Source organism: Drosophila sechellia, chromosome X (assembly GCF_004382195.2).
Source record: "Drosophila sechellia strain sech25 chromosome X, ASM438219v1, whole genome shotgun sequence".
Lineage (NCBI taxonomy): Eukaryota > Metazoa > Arthropoda > Insecta > Diptera > Drosophilidae > Drosophila > Drosophila sechellia.
In genome coordinates this window covers 6,005,850-6,027,627 of record NC_045954.1, presented here as the reverse complement: position 1 = coordinate 6,027,627, position 21,778 = coordinate 6,005,850, and the positions used below count along the sequence as shown (strand labels likewise).

Sequence of the window (21,778 nt, the reverse complement as noted above, 5' to 3'; positions counted from 1 at the left end):
ACCAATTAAATGCAGATATAAACTTATTAAGCCAAAAGCAAACGCAGCAAAAACACGCACAAGTTCACATTTGTGTGTCTTGAAAACAGCTGACTGCCCTTGAAAATGGAACTTAGCCGACCCATAAACGCTTTAAAACAATGCCCAACTCAGAGGTTTGGTACAACCAAAAAAAAAAAAGTGCTAACTAACAATTTAAAATGGTCAACGAACGATGCGAGATTCACATACGTGGAGTTGGGAATTATGGTCATGTGAATGGTACGCGACATTCTTGGCGCTTTGCGGCGACCTTAGTTGCAGGTTGGTGCACTGAGAGAAAGATATTCATAGTTTTATATTTAACTAAATACATGCACTTTGTGCGCAAAACTGCTAACTCTATCGTTTTTAGTGTATGAATATTAAAAATTCCGATCGGCCGGAGTGCCAATCACGGCAAAGTGCATTTAGCAATAATGCACTTGCTGTTTGCCAACTTTGTTTGCATCATTTTGCAAATCAATTAGGTAGAATTTTAGCACTGCCTGCTAATTGCGGTCGCAGCATCATCAAAGCCCACAAGTCATGCAAATTGGTTGCATTTCGTTGCAAAGCAAAGATTTTTCCAGATAAGGCAAAAAGCAAATCGCCAAAAGCTCCAATCACTCCACTCATCGCGAAAAAAAGATATCATTGGACATGGTGCAACCGGCGATCGGTCGAAAAATAGGGTTTTGCTGGCTTCGCAACTTAGCATAATTGCTACACACTTGTTGAGACCACTTCAATCAAATATTTCTTCATGCATCCTGGAACATCAATCATGAGTCTTCATTTACAACTCAGTTGTCTAAACAATACTATCTAAAGCGATATGTTATACTACGTTTGATATTATTTCATAAGCTAAAATGCATTATAAGTTATTAAAGTTATGTACAGAAATTTATCTTTATAAAGCAAGTTAAAAATTCCAACAAAAATTTTGAATTAACGCTTTTCCGTTACGTAACGTAACGTTAAATACGACCTGCGCCAACGTCACGTAACGATTGGCACATCGATAGGCGTTGAATGGGACGAGGTGCCATCGCTAGGTGAAAGTGTGACCGTGCGCGTGTGAAGAACACAAACCAATGGAATAAAGTAAAAAATTGTATATTTTAAAGCGGAATAAAATGATCTGTCGCCTGTGTTTGAACGCGCTCGACGAGCAGAGCGCGGTGCTGCTGTTCGACGGCGCCGGCGGAGCCAGTGCGCCCGCACCGGATGACGAGGACGACGGCAAGGCGATGCCAGAGAGCTACCTGGTCCAACTGATCTCGATTCACTTGTACCTCTGCGTGAGTATCCGCTGATGATTCTTTGGCCCACCGCCTCGCCCTAATGCTACCGCCCATCTGCCGCAGCTCTCCCGCGACGACGCCATCTCCACCTGCATTTGCACCGAGTGCTGCTCGCAACTGGAGAGCTTCCACAACTTCTGGAAGCTGGTGGAGCTGAAGCAGACGACGCTGTGCAGCCAGTTCTTGGCCATCGATTGCGATGTCAACTGGTCGGAGGACGGCAGCGAAACGCAGTTGGATGCGCAGCCGCAGTTACTGCTGGAGCCGGCGGAGGAGCCCAAGGTGGTGACTCCCACAACGGCGAATAAGTTTCCCTGCATGTTCTGCGAGAAGTCCTTCAAGATGCGCCGCTACCTGGAGGAGCACATAGCCACGCACACCGGCGACCGACCCATTGCCTGTCCCTACTGCGAGATGGCCTTCCGCTGCCGTTCGAATATGTACACCCATGTGAAGAGCAAGCACACCACGCAGTGGCTAAAGGCGCGCGAGGAGCGGGATGCGGCCAAGTCGAATCAGAATCACACGACACCGGAGGAGCCCGCTCCAGCAGTTTCAGTTCCTGCTCCTGCTCCCGCTCCTGCACCTTCTGCTTCTCCTGGAAACACAGTAAATCCCGCTGCTACTGCTACTCCTGCTTCGTCTGCAACACCCACCAACAATCTCGCAGCAGCTCCTCTACCCTCGCCAGCAACTGTCCAACAGCTGCCGCTGTCGGTGATCAAGAGTCAGCCCAGCGAGGCCATGAACCTCACCATAACCAAGACACCGCCATCCGGCAGTCGCGGCTCACGCAATCGAGCCAGTCGCCGGAAGACGCACTCGCCCAAAAAAGTTCAGCACACGGAGGGCAGCGATGTTAGCGACGAGGATTCGCCGCAGAAAAGGCTCAAGGAGAACGAGCTCATACTGGCCAATTACAATGCGGTAGCCGCGGCTGTCGTGGCAGCCGCTTCGCTAACGGGCACTCCGCCCGGACAACCGGATAGCCTGCAGCAGCGTCTGTGTGCGAGCTATTTGCAACAGCAAGAGCAGGAACAACTCTTTGCAGTCATGTCGGCAACGGCGGCTGCAGCGGCGGCCGTGGGAACGAGCAGTGCCACAACAACGACGACAACTGGGACAATGATGGCACATCCCTACGGGTAAGTCGATTGGAGGATACTCCAGCAGCAAGCTTACTAACGAATCTGCCACAGCAACCACCCGCCTTCAGAGACGGATAAACGACCGGCGGCTCCGCTGCAGGCTGTCATCCATGCGGCACCCGTTTCGATCATTTGTCCCAACTGCGGTGAGCTTCCTGGCCAGAATCATCGCTGCCTGAGCAAGCCCAAGTACGCATGCGATGTGTGCGGCAAGAGCTTCAAGATGAAGCGATATTTGGAGGTGAGTACTGCGCTGCACTGCATTGTTTCAGCAATCCGCAGCTGCATGGATAAGTAATGATGAATGAATTCTTCTGCGGCAGGAGCACTTTGCCACGCACACGGGCGTCAAGCTGCACACCTGCGCCTTCTGTCCCACGGAATTCCGTTCCAAGTCGAACATGTACCACCACACCAAGCGCAAGCACAAAGCGGAGTGGGAGAGATCGCGGGCCACGCGATCGGCGGCCAAGGCTGGCGTCCAGGAGCAGATGCAGCACACCAGCCCGTCACAGGCACAGGCTCAGCCGGGTCCTGCGGCCGCACTCTAGGCCGGCAGCCAGCACCTGGACGCGGTGCATGCGTAGTCTTAGACACTTACTATTACAAATATATATATATATATATTTTTTGCATATTAGCCATACCGAATGTACTTATCCGACGTTTCGTGTACTCCACAAAGTCAAGGCGTCCCGTCGCCCGGCGCCTATTGTGTATACTCTTCTCGTTCTCTATAATGCCTTAACCAGTTGGATTGGATCTGGTTATAAAGTAAACACATTCATTTCAAAAGAAACCAAAAGTCATGTGCACTTATTGGACGGGATTTGCTGCTGATTGGCGGCTTCATCGATCCTTTCATAGTTTCAAATTGGATGTGGGAAAATCTTAGATCTTACAAGTTTATTTCATTTTAGCAATTTATACAATCTTTACAGTAAAAGTAAAATAATCGTGATCATAATGGTTAATTCAATAAATAGGGAATTTGCAACCAGAGATCCACTGGCCACTGGCATAGATTAGCCTGCAGCCGTGCACATCCGTGGTTTGATGGTTTGAATTCCGCATTTATTGCAATGGACATAAGGCAAATATATACCCTTAATGCTGGATGGGATTTAAAAGTATTGCCGAGGCTTTGAATTGCGATGATTGATGTGGGATGAAATTGAACTGGTATCTTGCTAACCCTAACCCTAACCTATGCCTGGCTGCTAGCTGCCCCACTGAGATTGGTGCTGCTCCACTGGAGTTGGCGGCGGTTGAGCGCGTATCTGTTTCTGTGTCTTAATGCTTAAAGTAAGTGCTCCCGATGCTGATGGAGTCTGGGTCCTACGATCGCTTGCTGCGCGCCTGCGCCTGCAGCAGATCCACCGACGGCACCACGAACACAAACGACAGGCAACCGAATCGCAGCAGGCTGCCGTGAGCCAGCACCGCCGATCCCTCCCAGGCGCCGTCCACCATGGGCACTGGTCCGGCGTTCATGCAGCGGCAGGCGGGCTTAACCATGGGCGCCAATCTGCCGGGGGAATAAATCAACATCATTGGGTAAGTTGGTTAAGTAAACTATAGATACCGTTCTTTGTCGATCTTCTTCGTCTCGAACTGGCGATTAATGTTCCGCCGCTTGTCCAGCATCTCGTCGACGCGCTTCTTCAGCTCCGCATCGTCAGGTCGCATCGGTTTGCCGGCGTGCGTTGTCATCCTGTCGGTCACGTCGCAGGCATACAGCTGCCCATTCACCTCGGTGCCGAACTCTGAGTAGTTGATCAGCTCGTACGACTTGGAGAACTCGTCGTAGAAGATGATGGCGTGCTGCGGCGAAATGCGACAGCAGTAACCAATGGCCGACAGGTCTACGGTCTCCGTTTGCGCCAGCGTCGTCGATGGCGAGTAGTGTCCCCCGTAGCCAATGTACAGCGTGCGGTAGCGCATGAAAATCGAATGGTCCAGCCCCAGCGAACTGAACCAGCGGCTGTCCTCGAGCATGTCGCCCAGTGGCGTCATCACCGCACGCGCCTGCACCTTGCACTGCAGCAGCTTGATCTCCAGGCGCGAGGCCAGCTCGTAGGCCTTCTCCGTGTCGCTACGGGCACGCGGCACATAGCTTTCGGCCGCGGCATCTGCTGCTGCAATGGCCGCCGCGGTGGCTAGCGCTGGATGCAGGGCCGTTGCGGGATCTTCGTCGGCGGCATTGCCATTCTTCTGCGCCAGAATGGAGGACGTTTCGCTGGTGAAGAGCAGCGAGAAACGGTTCATATCCTCCGGCGCCAGTTGGCCTTGCAGGGCAGCAGTTTCACCAGCCACATGGCTGCCACCGGCCGCCGTCAGTTGACGCAGGCGACGAGTGGCCGTGCGATTCTTGTACTGTGTCACAATCTCCGGATGCTCTTCGACCAGCTGCTGCAGACGCTGGTGCGCAAGCTTCTTGATTATATCGACGTCCAGGTGTAAAAGGTCTGCATCGATAATACCCGTTGCTTTCTTGCTGTCCTCCTCGTCCTCCTCGAAGCTAGCCTCCACCTCTGGGCTGGTCTTGGACTCCACCTTGACAACCGACGGCTGTTCGCTGGCCTGCACATCCGATTCTGTATTGGGATTCTCCGAAACCACTTCGCCATTCACTTTATCGGCGGGAGTGTTCGTCTCCGTTCTTTTGTCTTCAGGACTGGGATCGCTGTCGCTATCGCCATCCACGGCCGTCTCCAAGGTGCCAAATTCTCGCTGAATCTCACGGAATTTGGCGTGAGCCGAGCGCAAGGCCTCCAGATCCTTGAGCAGCGATTCGGTGACCGACTCACGGGATATCTCCTCGACTTCGGTGGGCAGGTTATTGCGCCGCTTCACCCGATCGTAGCGCAGCGTTTGGCGCATGGAGGGCAGCAGCGGCGGCGGATGATCGTAGTGGTAGCGCACAATGGCTGGCACCTCGATGTGGGCGCGGGCACGCAGATTTCTCTTGATGCGGAAGGGCGGATTACGCGTGTTGACGCGCCGGAAGAACTCAAGCTTGACGTTTTCATGGTCAAGTGGCTGGTGGAAGCGATTCCAGAGGCGCACACGCTCCGTGGCCGAAATGCTATTGGTCATATTGGCATCCTGTGAACAGACATCCTCATTAGAACCCAAGCAGACCTCCATGTGCGTTGGCTGACTTACGATAAAATTCTCGGCATGATTGGGGCACATCCACAATCCAGCTGGCAGTGCCGTCAGTGGCGGATCCAGGCAATCCTGGTGAAAGTAGAGTGGACAGTAGTCGCAGGAGATGAGCGGCGCCCGTTTGCAGGAGCGCGTGCAGTAGAAACAGGTTTTGGCGGGCAGCGGCACCAGTCCCTGGGCGTCCAGCTCGAAGGGCTTGGAGTTGCGGCGCTGATTGCCGGCGCATCTGCGATTACCGCCATTCCCGCTCGGCGGATGCGGCTGTACGGGTTGCACCTTGCCATTGCCCGGGAACTGGGTGTGCAGCTCGAGCTCCGGCGGCAGCGAGAACTGCTGCGGATTCATCATGGTGGCCGCCCTGATGACATCGTCCAGCGGCGTTGGCTTCTTGTTGGGATCGAGGGCGCGCTGTATGGCCAGCGGCATTTTGGCCAGCAGCTTCTCGGTGCTATTGCGTTCGCTGTTGCTGCGCTTGCGGAGGTTGCGGATCTTCAGCGGTATGGACTCCAGATCGCCAGACGATGGAGTGTTCGCCCGTGAGCCACTGCCCGCCGAGGGCACACGCTCCACGGAACTGGCCTTGGAGGATGCCGGCGGCTGGGAGAGCTTGCTCATGCGGCAGCTGTGGCACAGCCACTGGCCACTGGGTATGTCCTCCTCGCTCAACGGTGGATCACTGCGGCGAACGCACGGAATCAGCACTGGGTATCTATATAGGCGTGTATATACTCACTGGCATTGCAGGTGGAAGCTGGAGGGGCATCGATCGCAGCACAGCAGATTGCCGCCCTCCTCGCAGGCGTCGCAATAGTCATGGTTGTGGCCCCTGCCCGGGCGCCTGTAGTATGGATGCTTCGTGTTGGTGGACCGCTGCATCATCTTCTCGTCTTCGTTGGGCGGCGGGCGGATGAGCTGCTTGATTTGCTGCGCGAAGTAGTAAAGTAAGATTAAATGTGGGATATGGAGACAGTTGTGAATGCGTTAATGTGGCAGCTCTAGAGTAGCCACCGCTGATTGGAATTGTAGCGCCGGGCAGTGGACACACTGGGGCTCTGAATGGCGTCCCGGCGGCACACTCACCTCCATGATGCTCAGCGAGGCGTTCGGGTCCTGGTCCAGTTTTGACATCTTTTTCGCTCGCTCCTCTTATCCGGTGTACACAATCAATCTCGGAGCGACTTCACTTGGCGACGGAGGCGGGCGCAGTGTCGCCTGTCTAGCCCTGCGCATCCGACGAGCGGATGGCCACACTGCGCGCCCATCGATAGGCGATGAACGAAAATTCAGTGCAGACTGCATTTCACTCCAAATCTAATTACTTGCGATTAATAAAGTTTATATTTGGTATGCATTCGAAACCGAATACTATCCAAGCAAACAAATAGTTAAAAATGAAATAACCTAAATTCTATTGACACCTATATGTTTACATCTTTCACAACACTAGCTAGCGCACTAGCTGTTTTGGCCCAAATTCCGCTAAAAGAGCATCACAGCTGGCGGACGACGCAATTCGTCAGTTGATTTTACCAAACAATAGCACAAAATAGTGCAATGTTTTCGATATTTGGCAAACGCAAGCCCGCGGAAACGCCCACGGATGACCAGCCCATCCAGGGACCGGCGGAGGCAACCCGTCCAGGCACGAGCGGCGATGATTTCGTGTTCATAGAGCGCAAACCAGGACCGGATGCTCCTCATCCGGGCGTTCCGACCGGCTCCATGTATCCACCCATGCCGCCAGCGGGCTATCTGCCCTATCCACCGATGCCAGGACCGCGCAGCGATCAAGTGAAGCAGCCCGGCGCCCAAGGACCCGTCAACTACTTGCAGGACATTCCCTTCGAGCTGGCACCCGGATTGGCCACCAAGGATCGCTACACCAGCACCCAGATGCAGGTGGACAGCATATTGGCGCTACTAACGCGCCAGCTGTCCGTGGACGAGCTGGCCGAGGAGTACACCTTCGCCCTGGAGCGATCCGTGCAGAACGAGTGTTACTAGCTTTAGTCCACAGATCCACTGGTTAATATACATGCATACATTACACTACATATAATAAAACGTTGCTTATTTAATTGTAAACCACATTTGCAATGCTCTTTTGCTTGTTAGTGGAGTGAAAATCGAAACCATATAGATGTAGAACCTTTCTGACTATCAAGTAGTCCTTTGGTTTTACCTCGCTCACATTTCAACTGGGACTGCTCATAAGGTGATCCACTGTCGCAGCGTGAATACATAAAATTGTTAGTGCTCCCGTTTACCAAATTTTTCGTACACAAAAAAAGATTTCGAAACATTATTTTGTGTTTATAAGTTAACAAGATCTCAGCTAAATTTCCAATACGTACAAATTTGCCGAGCCGTTCCGTTTCGTTTAGTTTAGTTTAGTTTCGTGTAGTAATCCTCAGCCATGGCCAGTTCCAATGTCTCGGACTGGGATGAGCCGTTGCCCACGTCGACGGAATCGCTGCCGGAGGAGGAGGATCCGGATGTGTGCGCAGAGGAGAACGTAAAGAAGCGGCGGGAGGAGGAACTGGACAAGCTGGAGTTGTATGTGAAACGCATGGCCTACCAGCCGACACTGCCGCCCAAGGTGAAGCCCTACGACGTGGCCCTGTCCAAGCCCAAGATGCACACGCTCATCGACAACTACGAGCAGTTCAAGGACGTATACGATCCGAAGCTGCGGGCCAAGCGGATCAAGCGCATGCTGGGCAAATACAATGCCATTACCACGGAGTAAGTGCAGCGCTTGCATCAGTTGCCAACGCGATCTCATCACCATCTCATTCAAATACAGACAACTGGAGCAGATCCTCAAGAGCAACAAGACCAAGGAGCGAAAGAAGGAGGATTTCCTGAAGCGCAAGCAGGAACTGTACTACAACATGCTGACCAAGCTGGAGCGCCAGTGCCGCACCCAGTACCTGAACGTGCTCATCAAGAAGTTCGCCAAGTTCATTTCCCATCTGGCCACAACGATGCGCATTCCGCCGCAGCTGGTGGACCCGTATGCGCGCATGCAGCGCGGCATCTTCTGCAACATCCTGCTGGCCATCGGTGTGCAGCCCACCTCACAGTCGGCCATCTACTACACCAGCCAGGATGCCATCGAGTACGATGTGTGCCATCGCCTCGCGCACGCGCTGCTCAGTTTGATCATCAAGGCGCTGGACTCGGCAGCCACCAGGGATCCCAACGAGCTGGCCAAGCCAGCGGACATGGACTTCGAGATGGACAATCATATCAAGCGTCGGCTCATGTGCGCCGCCGAGAAGAAGCTGGTGTACGAGCGCCGTCGCAAGAAGCCCCAGCCGCAGGGCCTTGGAGCCTTCGAGAAGTGCACCCGCTATGACTGCGACTAGGACGGCTCCTTCAGTGTATTCGAGTTAACATTTGGCTACTATTTATTCGCATAACAAGTATTGCTCACATGGTCACCTCGTTGTTTTGGTCTTGGTCTTGGTGGCGGGTGTCGTCTGCTCCTTCAGCTGGATGCACAGCCAGTTGGCGGGCACCTCGAAGCTGTCCGTGGGATGCGGCGTGTACTGCGCGCAGTAGGGTACATGCCAGGTGCCCGCCACTTGGTGGGCACACAGCCGATGGCGAACGGGCTCCTTGACTATAATCTGACCCGTTTGCGTTTGGGTGACCAGCGAGAACTGGTGCTCCTGCTGCCAGCGGCGGAAGATGGGCTTCAGCTCGGTGCCCAGATGGAAGGCGTGACTGCGCATCAGGTCGCGGGAGAAGAAGTCCGTCTCCTGGCCGCTGCGCAGCGTGGCATACAGCAGGAAGGGATCGTCGTGCGACCTGCATACAAGCAAACGAAAGAACGAGTTAGTCTACCTATCCCTTTCCAATTCGAGATGGATTCACTTACAGATTGCTGGTCAAGAAGAGGCTGGCATTGCTGTGCACATAGTGCATGGCCTGCTTGGACCAGTTGCGCATGTGCTCGCGTCCCAGGACGAGGACACGCTTGTCCTGTTCCCGGAAATGACGCACCACCGTGGCCACCAGCTTGGCCATCTGCTGGGGCGTCTTCTTAGTGCCCGTGGAGTAGGCCACATTGAGGCCATCGATCACACAGTCGTATGGCGCGGTCTTCTCCACAAACTTCTTGAACCTGGCCACCTCCTCGGGCGTGGAGCGCTGGAAGACGTCTCGTCGTATGAGCACGCGCTCCAGAAAACATTCGCTTAGCTGCCGGAACTCCTCATCGCTGATGGCCACCGGCTGGAGGTGCTGCTGGCAGGACTGGCACTTGCCCAGAGCTCCCAAATGGGTGGTCCTGGTGTGCAGCAGTTGGGGCACCTGGCTGGACAGCTCCTGCAATCGTATCGCCACCCGCTGGCTGACTAGAATCTCATGGCGTTCGAGGAACTGCAGCAAACGGCTAAGCTGGGCAGGAAGTTGGGCCGTTTCGTTGGCCAGGCGATTGAGCAGCGCCAGATAGACCTCGCATTTGGGCGGCTTGCGTGCCGTGGCCATCTCCTCCAGCAGAAGCCAGGCCAACTCCTGCTCCGGCGACGCCACACTGAAGGCCTTCTCCGTCAGCGCGGAGTAGGCGGCCACGCTGGGCGTACTGGTGACCTTCATCATCTCGAGCAGGGGCACGCCGCGCTGCCAATCATCGCCGCTGGTGGCCACTAGTCCATGGATCACATTCTCGCAGCTGCTGGCGTCCAGAGTTTCGTGCTCCGCCTGCAGTGATCGGCAGATCTGCAGTATCTCCGACTGTTCCGCCTCGCTGAGCGGACGCTCGTGGTAGGCGGCATTGTAGACCCTCAGCAGGCGACCCAGGGTCGCTGCATTCGGCTTGGAGCCCCTGCTCCTCAGGAACTCCACATAGTTTTTGGCCAGCGCCAGTTGGTTGGGTGCACTGCACACGCCCAGGATGACGGCGTCGACGTTGTGCCCGTTGATGTGCTTGTACCCGTCCACGAGCGACTGCCGCACCTCCGTCCACTCCGCGCCACTCAGCTCCTCGCGACGCTCGAAGAGATCGCTGCGCAGCTGCTCCAGACGATCGGGCGGCAGGCTGCCCGGCTGCGGGCGCCGCTTGTGCTGGCTAGCCAGCCAGCGCGGATGGGCGTGTCCGGCGATTGGCAGGATATTTCGTAACAGGCGTAAGTTATACATAAGTTAAATTTAAATTAAAATTAAAATTATCCTCGTATAACACAATAGTTCCAATAAGAATTATGCCGGCTGGCGGTGTGCCCAGTCAAACGCTGCACTTAGCCAGTGCACGCACCGCGTTTGGTATATGCCAATGGAAATATACTGAAATATGTGTACATTTATTGCGTGCCACGTTACGGGCACACTGCATTGCGACAAAAGTTGCAACTCACTATTTTTTCCGCATTTAATTTATTTTAAGCGTTGCACAGCCGAAAGTACAGCGTAAATCCTCGAGCAAGATGACCGTGACCGCCACACCGCTGCCCGACAATCTGCGGGTGAAAGCCTTATCCGAGTACCGAAAGAAGTTGCTGGAGCACAAGGAAATCGAGGGACGCCTCAAAGAAAGTGCGTCCATCCTCTGATCTCCGCCAGCAAATGCTTATTAACCTGGCTATTTTCAGAGCGCGAGGAGATAAAGGAGCTGACCAAGTTGTACGACAAGTCGGAGAACGATCTAAAGGCCCTGCAGAGCGTGGGACAGATCGTTGGCGAGGTGCTGAAGCAGCTGACCGAGGATAAATGTGAGAACTCTCCCATATTCTGTCTAAGATTGCTTCTATTCTAACTACTTTCTTGCCGCACAGTCATTGTGAAGGCCACCAATGGACCGCGCTACGTGGTCGGCTGCCGCCGGCAGCTGGACAAAGCCAAGCTGAAGTCCGGAACTCGTGTGGCCCTCGACATGACCACACTGACCATTATGCGTTACTTGCCGCGCGAGGTGGACCCACTGGTGTACAATATGTCGCACGAGGATCCCGGCGATGTCACCTACTCGGCCATCGGCGGCCTCACCGACCAAATTCGCGAGCTGCGCGAGGTGATCGAGCTGCCTCTGCTGAATCCGGAGCTCTTCCTGCGCGTCGGCATCACGCCGCCGAAGGGTTGTCTGTTGTACGGACCCCCTGGCACCGGCAAGACCCTGCTGGCCCGTGCAGTGGCCTCCCAGCTGGACGCCAACTTCCTCAAGGTCGTGTCCTCGGCGATTGTGGACAAGTATATTGGCGAGAGTGCGCGTCTCATTCGCGAGATGTTCAACTATGCCCGCGACCATCAGCCCTGCATCATTTTCATGGACGAGATCGACGCTATCGGTGGGCGGCGCTTCTCCGAGGGCACCTCTGCCGATCGCGAGATTCAGCGCACCCTGATGGAGCTGCTCAACCAGATGGACGGCTTCGATTCGCTCGGCCAGGTCAAGATGATCATGGCCACCAATCGGCCGGACACCCTCGATCCTGCCCTGCTGCGTCCGGGTCGCTTGGACAGGAAGATCGAGATTCCGCTGCCCAACGAGCAGGCTAGGTAAGCTACTTTCCCACTTTGATTGGCTCTTATCTTTGATGTCTTCTTGGTGAAATATGAATAGGGATTTCTCAGATTAGATACTTAGTCATACTGATGGTAAAACCCCAACTCCTTTTAGGTTGGAAATCCTCAAGATTCACGCTTTGAAGATCGCCAAGCACGGCGAAATCGACTACGAGGCCATTGTCAAGCTGTCGGACAACTTCAATGGCGCTGATCTGCGTAATGTCTGCACGGAGGCGGGTCTCTTTGCCATTCGGTAAGTGCGGAATTTTCTACTGCTTGATAAGCTCCCTAAAATAAAACTATTCTTGCAACTTCAGTGCCGAGCGGGAGTACGTCATCCAGGAGGACTTCATGAAGGCGGTGCGCAAGGTGTCGGACAACAAGAAGCTGGAGAGCAAGCTGGACTACAAGCCCGTCTAGGAGCCAGTGCTCGCCACCGCCCCCCGTAGAGATAACCATTCACCATTTACACACATATACAGATATATATATATTATGCCCACAGCGGACCTGTCACACAAAGTCCGTTGCTTCTTCTCCGTATGCTAATTAAATGCTATGTAAAGATTAGGTTCATGTAATTTCCTTTGGTTTGTGGGCGCCCGGGGATTAGCCGCACTTCTGCTGCTGCTGCTCCTCGATGCGCCGCTTCTTGCGCTCCAAATAGTCGCTGACGTTGTCGAAGCGCTTCTTAAACCAAACGGACAAGTCCTCGGGAATGAATGGCGGTGCGCCCTCCTCGTTGGCGCCCAGTCCGTCTAGCACCATCTTCAGCCAGCCCTCTGGCACGCCGCTGCTCGCCGGCTGGCCAGTTGCGATGTCGTAGACGCGCAGGCTTAAGCGTTTGTTCTCTGCGCCGGTGATGTAGATCCGGTCGCTGGTTAAAGTAAAGTTGCTAATGCTCCACGAGCCCGCCTCGGCGCACACCAGTTGTGTGGCCGTCACGCTCCAGGTGTCATCGGAGCTGCGCTCCAGGCGATACAATCCCAGGGCGTCCACGTGCTCGTAGAAGAGCACCGCCGCCTGGAAGACTTTCTCCGGCTCCAGCTGGCGCACCAATAAACGAACCGCCGGTGCCGGTAGCTCGTGCTGCAGCAGCTCTTTGCCCTGGATGTAGTTCCACACGCGCAGCGTCTTGTCCCCCGAAGTGGAGGCGATGTGCTGCTCCGTGAGCAGTGCCAGGCCCGAGACGAACTCCCTGTGGCCCAGGCAATAGCTGTGGATGTCAAAGGTGGCGGGATAGTTGGTCACGCGTATCTTATCATCCCGATCGCAGGTGATGATGTGCTGCTGGTCCTCCGACCACAGGATGTCGTACACCACGCTCAAATGGCCCAACAGCAGGCGTGGCGGAGCCTCCACCTCAACGCAGTCGTACTGATAGCAATCGCCAGTCTTGTCCGTGACCAGAACGGAGCTGCTGTCGCTGCAGAAGCGCAGGGCACTGGACGCCCGGGACAGTGGGCGGGTGGAGAGCAGGCGGGCGTTCTCCGGCCGTGAACGATAGAGCAGGAGAGCCTTCTGTGCCCCACTGGTGGTCACGGCCAGCAGCTGTCCGTCTGGCGAGTAGGCCACATTCTGCACCGATGTGCTAGTGGCACATCCCAAACCGGAGGCGGTGGCGCTGTCAGAGTTTCCGCCCTCCTCCGGCTGCTTGGCAAGCTGTTGCTCCTTGCCACCCGGTGCCTGGCCAGCGGTTGTGGCTGTGGCTGTGGATGCGGCTGCTGGACACGATTCCTGCGACTGGGATGCATGGCCTTTTAGGCCAAGGTCGGGCGGCAGCTCGATCTCCTTGAATATCTGCAGGTCGTTGGGGTTCACGAAGAGCACCCTGCGGCCATGGCCGAGCACGATTTCGGGTTCCGCGAACGAAATTGTTGTGCACATTTTTGCGACTCGATTCGATAGCCACCGATAGGTTTGCACAACTACTGACTACTGATATCGGCGAGCGATAAGCTCTGCTCACCAGGGCTGCACGCTGCGGTATGACCAGTTGCTGAATTCGTTCGAATGCACTGTGACCCTGTTGCTGCCAACGGCAGTGGGACCGTATTGTTGGCTGAAAAATAATGCCCGTGAAATTGGTTAAATAGAGGGGATTATACGGATATATAGCGAGCACATCCAATTCATCCATTACCCCGTGTTCGTGTGTGTTTATGCTGTGCGTGTGCGTTTGTGTGAGTGTGTGTGCAGCACGAAACCGGCGAATCCCATGCGAGTGAACGAGTGGGCAGAAGGAAGCGCTGCGAAAAACTTAACATCAATTATATAGGCCATTCGATTGCGGGACTTGGATTTGGGCCATGAAGAGCGTGCTGATGGTGGCCGAGAAGCCCTCGCTGGCGGCCTCGCTGGCGGGAATTCTCTCGAACGGACGCTGCACGGCCAAGCGGGGTAAGTGCCAGTAGATCAACACAAACTCCCAAACTCAGCAAGCAACCGCAATTGTATGTAATCCTCTCCAGGCACCGGCAACGGCTGCTCGACGCACGAGTGGACGGGCAACTTTCGGAACGAGGGCAGCGTCCACTTCCGGATGACATCCGTGTGCGGTCATGTCATGTCGCTGGACTTCAACAAAAAGTTCAACTGCTGGGACAAGGTTGATCCCATTCAGCTCTTCGGCTGCGCCACCGAAAAAAAGGAAACGAATCCCAAGCAGAACATGCGCAAATTTCTGGCCAACGAGGCGCGCGGCTGTGACTATCTGGTGCTCTGGCTGGATTGCGACAAGGAGGGCGAGAACATATGCTTCGAGGTGATGGACGCCGTGAAGCAAGTCATCAACAATGTGTACAGCGATCAGGTGACATACCGTGCCCACTTCTCGGCCATCACGGAGAAGGACATCAAGAAAGCCATGGAGACGTTGGGGCATCCCAACGAGAACGAAGCCAAGTCGGTGGACGCCCGGCAGGAATTGGACCTGCGCATTGGCTGCGCCTTTACCCGCTTTCAAACGAAGTTCTTTCAGGATCGCTACGGCGACCTGGACTCCTCGCTGATCTCCTACGGTCCCTGCCAGACGCCAACGCTTGGTTTCTGCGTGAAGCGTCACGACGACATTCAGACCTTTAAGCCGGAGAGCTTCTGGCATCTGCAGCTCCTCGCCGGCCAGCCGGAAGTCACGCTGGAATGGGCGCGCGGTCGGGTCTTCAAGAAGGACATTGCCATCATGCTGCTGAATCGCGTCAAGGAGCACAAGAAGGCCACGTAAGACCTAATCATGGCTGCTGTCACTACGGCTAGTCTATAAATAAGCATGCTTTCGTCACTTTTCCGTTTGTTTATACCCACTTTTTGGTCACTCGAAAGATAGCTGACTCTTTTTTTTTTCCCCCATTACGCCATTATTTCCAAATCTGGTGACTACATCATCTATGTATCTGCCAGAGAAGCAATCATGCCGAATTAGCATAATTTCTTGTTGTGTTCATAACGAATGCAAACAAAATGCTGCTGATCCCTAGAATTTTAAGAAAGCTCACCAAGAATGGATTATCTTTTCCCGTTCCATCTAGTGACCACTTCCTCTCTCTTCTCCTTTCAGTGTGGAGAGCGTGGCCAGCAAGGAGGCCTACAAGAGCAAACCACAGGCACTGAACACCGTCGAACTGATGCGTATCTGCAGCTCCGGGCTGGGCATCGGACCGTTCCAGGCGATGCAGATAGCTGAGCGCCTGTACACGCAGGGCTACATCAGCTATCCGCGAACGGAGACCAATCAGTATCCGACTAACTTCGATCTGCCGGCCGTGCTGCACGTGCTGAAGCCATCGGCGGACTTCGGTGAGGAGGCGCGCTCCATTCTGGGCGACATTCAGACGCCGCGAAAGGGCAAGGATGCCGGCGACCATCCACCCATCACGCCAATGAAACTGGGCAACCGCAGTGACTTCGATCGCGACACCTGGCGTGTCTACGAGTTCATCTGCCGGCACTTCATGGGCACGGTGTCGAGGGATCTCAAGTACCGCGTGACGACGGCCAAGCTGCGCGTTGGCATGGAGACATTCAGTTGCACGGCCAGTGTGCTGATCGATGCCGGTTTCACCAAGGTGATGACGTGGTCGGCCTTCGGCAAGGACGAACCGCAGCCGCCGTTCGTTCAGGGCACTGAGGTGGCCATCAACGATGTGCGACTTATAGAAAGCCAGACGGGGCCGCCGGATTATCTCACCGAATCGGAGCTGATCACACTGATGGAGGAGCACGGCATCGGGACGGATGCCTCCATACCGGTGCACATCAACAACATCTGCCAGCGCAACTATGTGCACATTGAGAACGGTCGCAAGCTGATGCCAACGACGCTGGGCATTGTGCTGGTCCACGGCTATCAGAAGATCGATCCGGAACTGGTGCTGCCCACCATGCGAACGGAGGTGGAGCGCATGCTGACGCTGATTGCCCAGGGATCGGCTAACTTTCAGGACGTGCTGCGACATGCCATCAAGATTTTCAAGCTGAAGTTTATGTACTTTGTGAAGAACATCGACAGCATGGACGCACTCTTCGAGGTCTCCTTCTCGCCGCTGGCCGAGTCGGGCAAGGCGCACTCGCGCTGCGGCAAGTGTAGGCGCTACATGAAGTACATACAGGTGGGTCAATCTGCCTGCTAGTCACCGTTCAACTTCTAATCTCCCTGCTAACGTTTAATTACAGACCAAACCGGCGAGATTGCACTGCTCTCATTGCGATGAGACCTACGCCCTGCCCATTGGCAATGTGAAGGTGTATCGCGAGTTCAAGTGCCCGCTGGATGACTTCGATCTGCTGGTCTTCTCCACTGGCGTCAAGGGGCGTTCGTATCCGTTCTGCCCGTACTGTTACAACCATCCGCCGTTCAGCGACATGCCCCACTTGGGGGGCTGCAACACCTGCACGAACGCCAACTGCCCGCACTCGCTGAACACGCTGGGCATCTCCAGCTGCGTGGAGTGCCCCACCGGCGTCCTGGTGCTCGACTGTACGCTGGCGCCCACCTGGAAGCTGGGCTGCAATCGCTGCGACGTGATCATCAACTGCTTCAAAGGAGCCACCAAGATCACGGTGGAAGGTGCGTTGCTACCCCCCCATATGTCATTTGTGTGACGATATATTATATTATATTTTGCAGAGGCCAAGTGCCAGGAGTGTGGCGCCCAGCAGGTTAACGTGGTCTACAAGTCGGACAAGAGCAAGTTCAAGGACGGCAGCGAGGAGAAGAGCGGCTGCATCTTCTGCTCCACCGACTTCTCTCACTTGGTCGAGAAGCATCGGGCGGTGGCATCCAGACCAGTTCGCAGTGGCGGCGGCTTCCGTGGCGGCAAGGCTGGTCGTGGGGGTGGCGGAGTGGGCGGGCCGGCTGTTGGCCCCGGAGGATTGGTTACGGCTGGCGGTGGACCTAATGCTGGGGGCGGGGTGCGTGGCGGTCGGGTGCCCAAGGATAAGATGGGCCAACTGGCGTCGTATTTCGTTTGAGGACACTGAATTGCATTTAGAAGAACAATAACTAAACAAAAACCCAATAAAAACGAAATTGTATAAAGAAAATTTCCATTTGTTTTTGTCGTCAAGGGGCTTTGAAAATAAATAAACATCAAGGTAGCATTTTTTTTGCAATTCCATAATTATAAAATATTTCTTATATTTGTATCCATAAATACATTAATTTATTTACTAATATAAAGCAAACTTAATGAAATCTCGTGTAATTTGGAACTATTTTATAGTAAAAAACTGCCGATTCCAAATAAATATTCAATTTATAATAGGAAAAACTTTATTTTGTTTAGTTTTAAGATTTTTTAAAGTTTAAATATTTAAAAAAATGTGTGCATATGTATGAACTATACATAAATAAATAAAAACTAAGTAAATACATTTGATTTTCTTTGTACCCTTACATTCACTCTTCGGAAAATTGCTTAATTTAGGACACAAAGGGACCGCCATTTATTTTCGTAAGGGTTTTTGTGTTATATTCAAGGGGTGTTTTTCTGTGAAAATTATGAGTCACTTTTCATGACTTCGCATAATTTATGTTTTTTTCATATCTATGCATGGGGTACATTTGTATATATGAATGTATGTATGTATATACACAGTATTGTTAGTATAAGAATTGCATGACAATTATTTGTATAATTGTATATATTATCTTATAACTTTAAAGTTTGTACCTAAAAAGTTAATAACGTTTACTATTTTAAGTGGTTACATCAAGAGTTAAGTTGCTGACATCAGCATACATTAGATTTCATCAGCCCCTTCCATTCCAGGAACTTTACAGATGGATTTAGTCACATACAAATGTACATAGCTGTGTACGCATACTGGCTTATGTGCTGGTGTGTTGGTGGGGAAATTGGTAATTGTGGGGCTCTCTTATCTAAAGGCTGTTGACCAAAGCGAAGACAAATCCCCCAGGCGGCGTCAAAACAAAATAAAGGTCGATTAACTCGCCAAACAAAGAACTTCACAAGATGTCTGTGCGTATACATGCATATGTACATACAAATTTACACACCTCCCTCTGTTGGAATACACAACACACGCACGCACCTCCACAGCTGAGATCAGTGTTGGAAAGAGGGTACGTCAACTTATCGATAACTCCGCTCTCTCGCTCATGAGAGCGAGCGAGATGAAAGCAGTGCACCAATACACTACGCATTTTGTTTTCAATGCCCAATTATGCGTATTGCAGCTAGCCAATTGATTGGCCTTCATGTGTTAAATACTCTTGCCAATGCGAAATCTCATTTCCAATAGACTAGACAAAAGAAACGGTCACTTTAGGTGGCAGAGAGCGAAAACAAAGTAACCTACCGCCCGAGAGTGAGCGAGAGAGCAGGCGGCGACTTTCCAGTCAGCTTGCCTATAAATACCAGCGCGCGGCTGTGAAACGAATCATAAACTGTGAAAAAGTTGTAGAGAGTAGACGTCTGGGCAAGTGAAGAAAGCAAGTTTTTGAATATTTCAAAAAGTGCAGACCAAAAGTAAAGAAATAAATTAACTTTTCTGTGTGAAACAAGAAAATAAGGTGAGTTTAGTTTGGCAAGTGCTTCATGTTTGTTCTTAGTTGCTTTCAAAATGGCGAAGCAGCAAGTGCAGCAAACGAAAAACGGTGCTTTCCATGCATCTATTTGTGTGTGTGTATGTGTGGTTGCCCAGTTCCAGGGGTTTCTTTTTAACGAAGTTAGTAGGGCTTAGTCACCAAAACTAAATTTGCCGTTTCATGGCGAAATAATGCAAGCTGTGAAAACATTAACGGAAAAACCAATAAAGTTTTCTGTGTGTGTATGCTAAAATACTTTTCTGGGTCATGGGAATTGGGTCACTACGCAGAAAATCAATTGCGCACTTTCCTTCCACTTTCCATTACTAAAGCCAACTTTTTTCCTTTTCCATTTCTCCACTCGCAGCCAATATGCAAATTTTCGTTAAGACTCTGACCGGCAAGACCATCACTTTGGAGGTTGAGCCATCCGATACCATCGAGAACGTCAAGGCCAAGATCCAGGACAAGGAGGGAATCCCCCCAGATCAGCAGCGTTTGATCTTCGCCGGAAAGCAGCTGGAGGACGGACGCACTCTGTCCGACTACAACATCCAGAAGGAGTCGACCCTTCACTTGGTCCTGCGTCTGCGTGGTGGCATGCAGATCTTCGTGAAGACTCTGACTGGCAAGACCATCACCTTGGAAGTTGAGCCATCCGATACCATTGAGAACGTCAAGGCCAAGATCCAGGACAAGGAAGGAATCCCCCCAGATCAGCAGCGTTTGATCTTCGCCGGAAAGCAGCTGGAGGACGGACGCACTCTGTCCGACTACAACATCCAGAAGGAGTCGACCCTTCACTTGGTCCTGCGTCTGCGCGGTGGCATGCAGATCTTCGTGAAGACTCTGACTGGCAAGACCATCACCTTGGAAGTTGAGCCATCCGATACCATTGAGAACGTCAAGGCCAAGATCCAGGACAAGGAGGGAATCCCCCCAGATCAGCAGCGTTTGATCTTCGCCGGAAAGCAGCTGGAGGACGGACGCACTCTGTCCGACTACAACATCCAGAAGGAGTCGACCCTTCACTTGGTCCTGCGTCTGCGCGGTGGCATGCAGATCTTCGTGAAGACTCTGACTGGCAAGACCATCACCTTGGAAGTTGAGCCATCCGATACCATTGAGAACGTCAAGGCCAAGATCCAGGACAAGGAGGGAATCCCCCCAGATCAGCAGCGTTTGATCTTCGCCGGAAAGCAGCTGGAGGACGGACGCACTCTGTCCGACTACAACATCCAGAAGGAGTCGACCCTTCACTTGGTCCTGCGTCTGCGCGGTGGCATGCAGATCTTCGTGAAGACTCTGACTGGCAAGACCATCACCTTGGAAGTTGAGCCATCCGATACCATTGAGAATGTCAAGGCCAAGATCCAGGACAAGGAGGGAATCCCCCCAGATCAGCAGCGTTTGATCTTCGCCGGAAAGCAGCTGGAGGACGGACGCACTCTGTCCGACTACAACATCCAGAAGGAGTCGACCCTTCACTTGGTCCTGCGTCTGCGCGGTGGCATGCAGATCTTCGTGAAGACTCTGACTGGCAAGACCATCACCTTGGAAGTTGAGCCATCCGATACCATTGAGAACGTCAAGGCCAAGATCCAGGACAAGGAGGGAATCCCCCCAGATCAGCAGCGTTTGATCTTCGCCGGAAAGCAGCTGGAGGACGGACGCACTCTGTCCGACTACAACATCCAGAAGGAGTCGACCCTTCACTTGGTCCTGCGTCTGCGCGGTGGCATGCAGATCTTCGTGAAGACTCTGACTGGCAAGACCATCACCTTGGAAGTTGAGCCATCTGATACCATTGAGAACGTCAAGGCCAAGATCCAGGACAAGGAGGGAATCCCCCCAGATCAGCAGCGTTTGATCTTCGCCGGAAAGCAGCTGGAGGACGGACGCACTCTGTCCGACTACAACATCCAGAAGGAGTCGACCCTTCACTTGGTCCTGCGTCTGCGCGGTGGCATGCAGATCTTCGTGAAGACTCTGACTGGCAAGACCATCACCTTGGAAGTTGAGCCATCCGATACCATTGAGAACGTCAAGGCCAAGATCCAGGACAAGGAGGGAATCCCCCCAGATCAGCAGCGTTTGATCTTCGCCGGAAAGCAGCTGGAGGACGGACGCACTCTGTCCGACTACAACATCCAGAAGGAGTCGACCCTTCACTTGGTCCTGCGTCTGCGCGGTGGCATGCAGATCTTCGTGAAGACTCTGACTGGCAAGACCATCACCTTGGAAGTTGAGCCATCCGATACCATTGAGAATGTCAAGGCCAAGATCCAGGACAAGGAGGGAATCCCCCAGATCAGCAGCGTTTGATCTTCGCCGGAAAGCAGCTGGAGGACGGACGCACTCTGTCCGACTACAACATCCAGAAGGAGTCGACCCTTCACTTGGTCTTGCGTCTGCGTGGTGGCGCCATCTAGATTTTTTTCACACATAAAACAATTGAAGTTAGTTGTGCCACAAGGCAACTCAAGAATTCATACTAAGTTTTAGTAAGTTGGTTTATTCAAAAGGCACAAAATAATCAATCACAATATTTATTGGTATTCAAATAAAATTTT

The 21,778-nt window shown here is 53.0% G+C and overlaps 9 protein-coding genes and 1 long non-coding RNA gene across 10 annotated transcripts; 6 read left to right on the top strand and 4 right to left on the bottom strand.

The window, feature by feature from the left end:
- Positions 1 to 1,085: 1,085 nt before the first annotated feature.
- Positions 1,086 to 3,131, top strand: LOC6612283 (zinc finger protein 236). The gene is made up of 4 exons (XM_002036757.2): positions 1,086 to 1,325; positions 1,392 to 2,473; positions 2,528 to 2,717; positions 2,800 to 3,131. Exons 1-4 carry the CDS (start codon positions 1,161 to 1,163, stop codon positions 3,025 to 3,027), a joined length of 1,665 nt encoding a protein of 554 aa, XP_002036793.1. The 5' UTR covers positions 1,086 to 1,160; the 3' UTR covers positions 3,028 to 3,131.
- Positions 3,132 to 3,367: 236 nt separating this feature from the next.
- On the bottom strand, positions 3,368 to 6,872 carry LOC6612284 (PHD finger protein 12). Its single transcript, XM_002036758.2, has 5 exons — positions 6,728 to 6,872; positions 6,381 to 6,571; positions 5,645 to 6,323; positions 4,062 to 5,584; positions 3,368 to 4,004 (listed from the first exon to the last, which is right to left on the bottom strand). Exons 1-5 carry the CDS (start codon positions 6,773 to 6,775, stop codon positions 3,815 to 3,817), a joined length of 2,631 nt encoding a protein of 876 aa, XP_002036794.1. The 5' UTR covers positions 6,776 to 6,872; the 3' UTR covers positions 3,368 to 3,814.
- Positions 6,873 to 7,119: 247 nt separating this feature from the next.
- LOC6612285 lies at positions 7,120 to 7,737 on the top strand. Its single transcript, XM_002036759.2, has one exon. It carries the CDS (start codon positions 7,202 to 7,204, stop codon positions 7,649 to 7,651), a length of 450 nt encoding a protein of 149 aa, XP_002036795.1. The 5' UTR covers positions 7,120 to 7,201; the 3' UTR covers positions 7,652 to 7,737.
- A 106-nt stretch (positions 7,738 to 7,843) lies between these two features.
- LOC6612286 lies at positions 7,844 to 9,093 on the top strand. Its single transcript, XM_002036760.2, has 2 exons — positions 7,844 to 8,392; positions 8,454 to 9,093. The coding sequence occupies exons 1-2, from the start codon at positions 8,064 to 8,066 to the stop codon at positions 9,016 to 9,018; spliced, it is 894 nt and encodes a 297-aa protein (XP_002036796.2). The 5' UTR covers positions 7,844 to 8,063; the 3' UTR covers positions 9,019 to 9,093.
- On the bottom strand, positions 9,037 to 10,876 carry LOC6612287 (mitochondrial ribonuclease P catalytic subunit). The gene is made up of 2 exons (XM_032724660.1): positions 9,534 to 10,876; positions 9,037 to 9,463 (listed from the first exon to the last, which is right to left on the bottom strand). Exons 1-2 carry the CDS (start codon positions 10,793 to 10,795, stop codon positions 9,091 to 9,093), a joined length of 1,635 nt encoding a protein of 544 aa, XP_032580551.1. The 5' UTR covers positions 10,796 to 10,876; the 3' UTR covers positions 9,037 to 9,090.
- A 77-nt stretch (positions 10,877 to 10,953) lies between these two features.
- On the top strand, positions 10,954 to 12,727 carry LOC116802020 (26S proteasome regulatory subunit 10B). The gene is made up of 5 exons (XM_032724873.1): positions 10,954 to 11,188; positions 11,245 to 11,364; positions 11,428 to 12,148; positions 12,270 to 12,410; positions 12,475 to 12,727. Exons 1-5 carry the CDS (start codon positions 11,080 to 11,082, stop codon positions 12,575 to 12,577), a joined length of 1,194 nt encoding a protein of 397 aa, XP_032580764.1. The 5' UTR covers positions 10,954 to 11,079; the 3' UTR covers positions 12,578 to 12,727.
- On the bottom strand, positions 12,623 to 14,137 carry LOC6612289 (tRNA (guanine-N(7)-)-methyltransferase non-catalytic subunit wuho). Its single transcript, XM_002036763.2, has one exon. It carries the CDS (start codon positions 14,042 to 14,044, stop codon positions 12,767 to 12,769), a length of 1,278 nt encoding a protein of 425 aa, XP_002036799.2. The 5' UTR covers positions 14,045 to 14,137; the 3' UTR covers positions 12,623 to 12,766.
- Positions 14,138 to 14,233: 96 nt separating this feature from the next.
- On the top strand, positions 14,234 to 17,698 carry LOC6612288 (DNA topoisomerase 3-beta). Its single transcript, XM_032724872.1, has 5 exons — positions 14,234 to 14,557; positions 14,629 to 15,376; positions 15,714 to 16,764; positions 16,829 to 17,222; positions 17,283 to 17,698. Exons 1-5 carry the CDS (start codon positions 14,467 to 14,469, stop codon positions 17,624 to 17,626), a joined length of 2,628 nt encoding a protein of 875 aa, XP_032580763.1. The 5' UTR covers positions 14,234 to 14,466; the 3' UTR covers positions 17,627 to 17,698.
- Positions 17,699 to 18,103: 405 nt separating this feature from the next.
- Positions 18,104 to 18,750, bottom strand: LOC116802019. The gene is made up of 2 exons (XR_004362423.1): positions 18,675 to 18,750; positions 18,104 to 18,543 (listed from the first exon to the last, which is right to left on the bottom strand). It is a non-coding gene; the product is annotated as an uncharacterized LOC116802019 (long non-coding RNA).
- Positions 18,751 to 19,075: 325 nt separating this feature from the next.
- LOC6612291 (polyubiquitin-C) lies at positions 19,076 to 21,751 on the top strand. Its single transcript, XM_002036765.2, is given in 3 exon segments — positions 19,076 to 19,190; positions 19,573 to 21,504; positions 21,507 to 21,751. Coding segments are annotated over 2 exon segments (2,058 nt in total). The 5' UTR covers positions 19,076 to 19,190; positions 19,573 to 19,577; the 3' UTR covers positions 21,638 to 21,751.
- Positions 21,752 to 21,778: the final 27 nt, after the last annotated feature.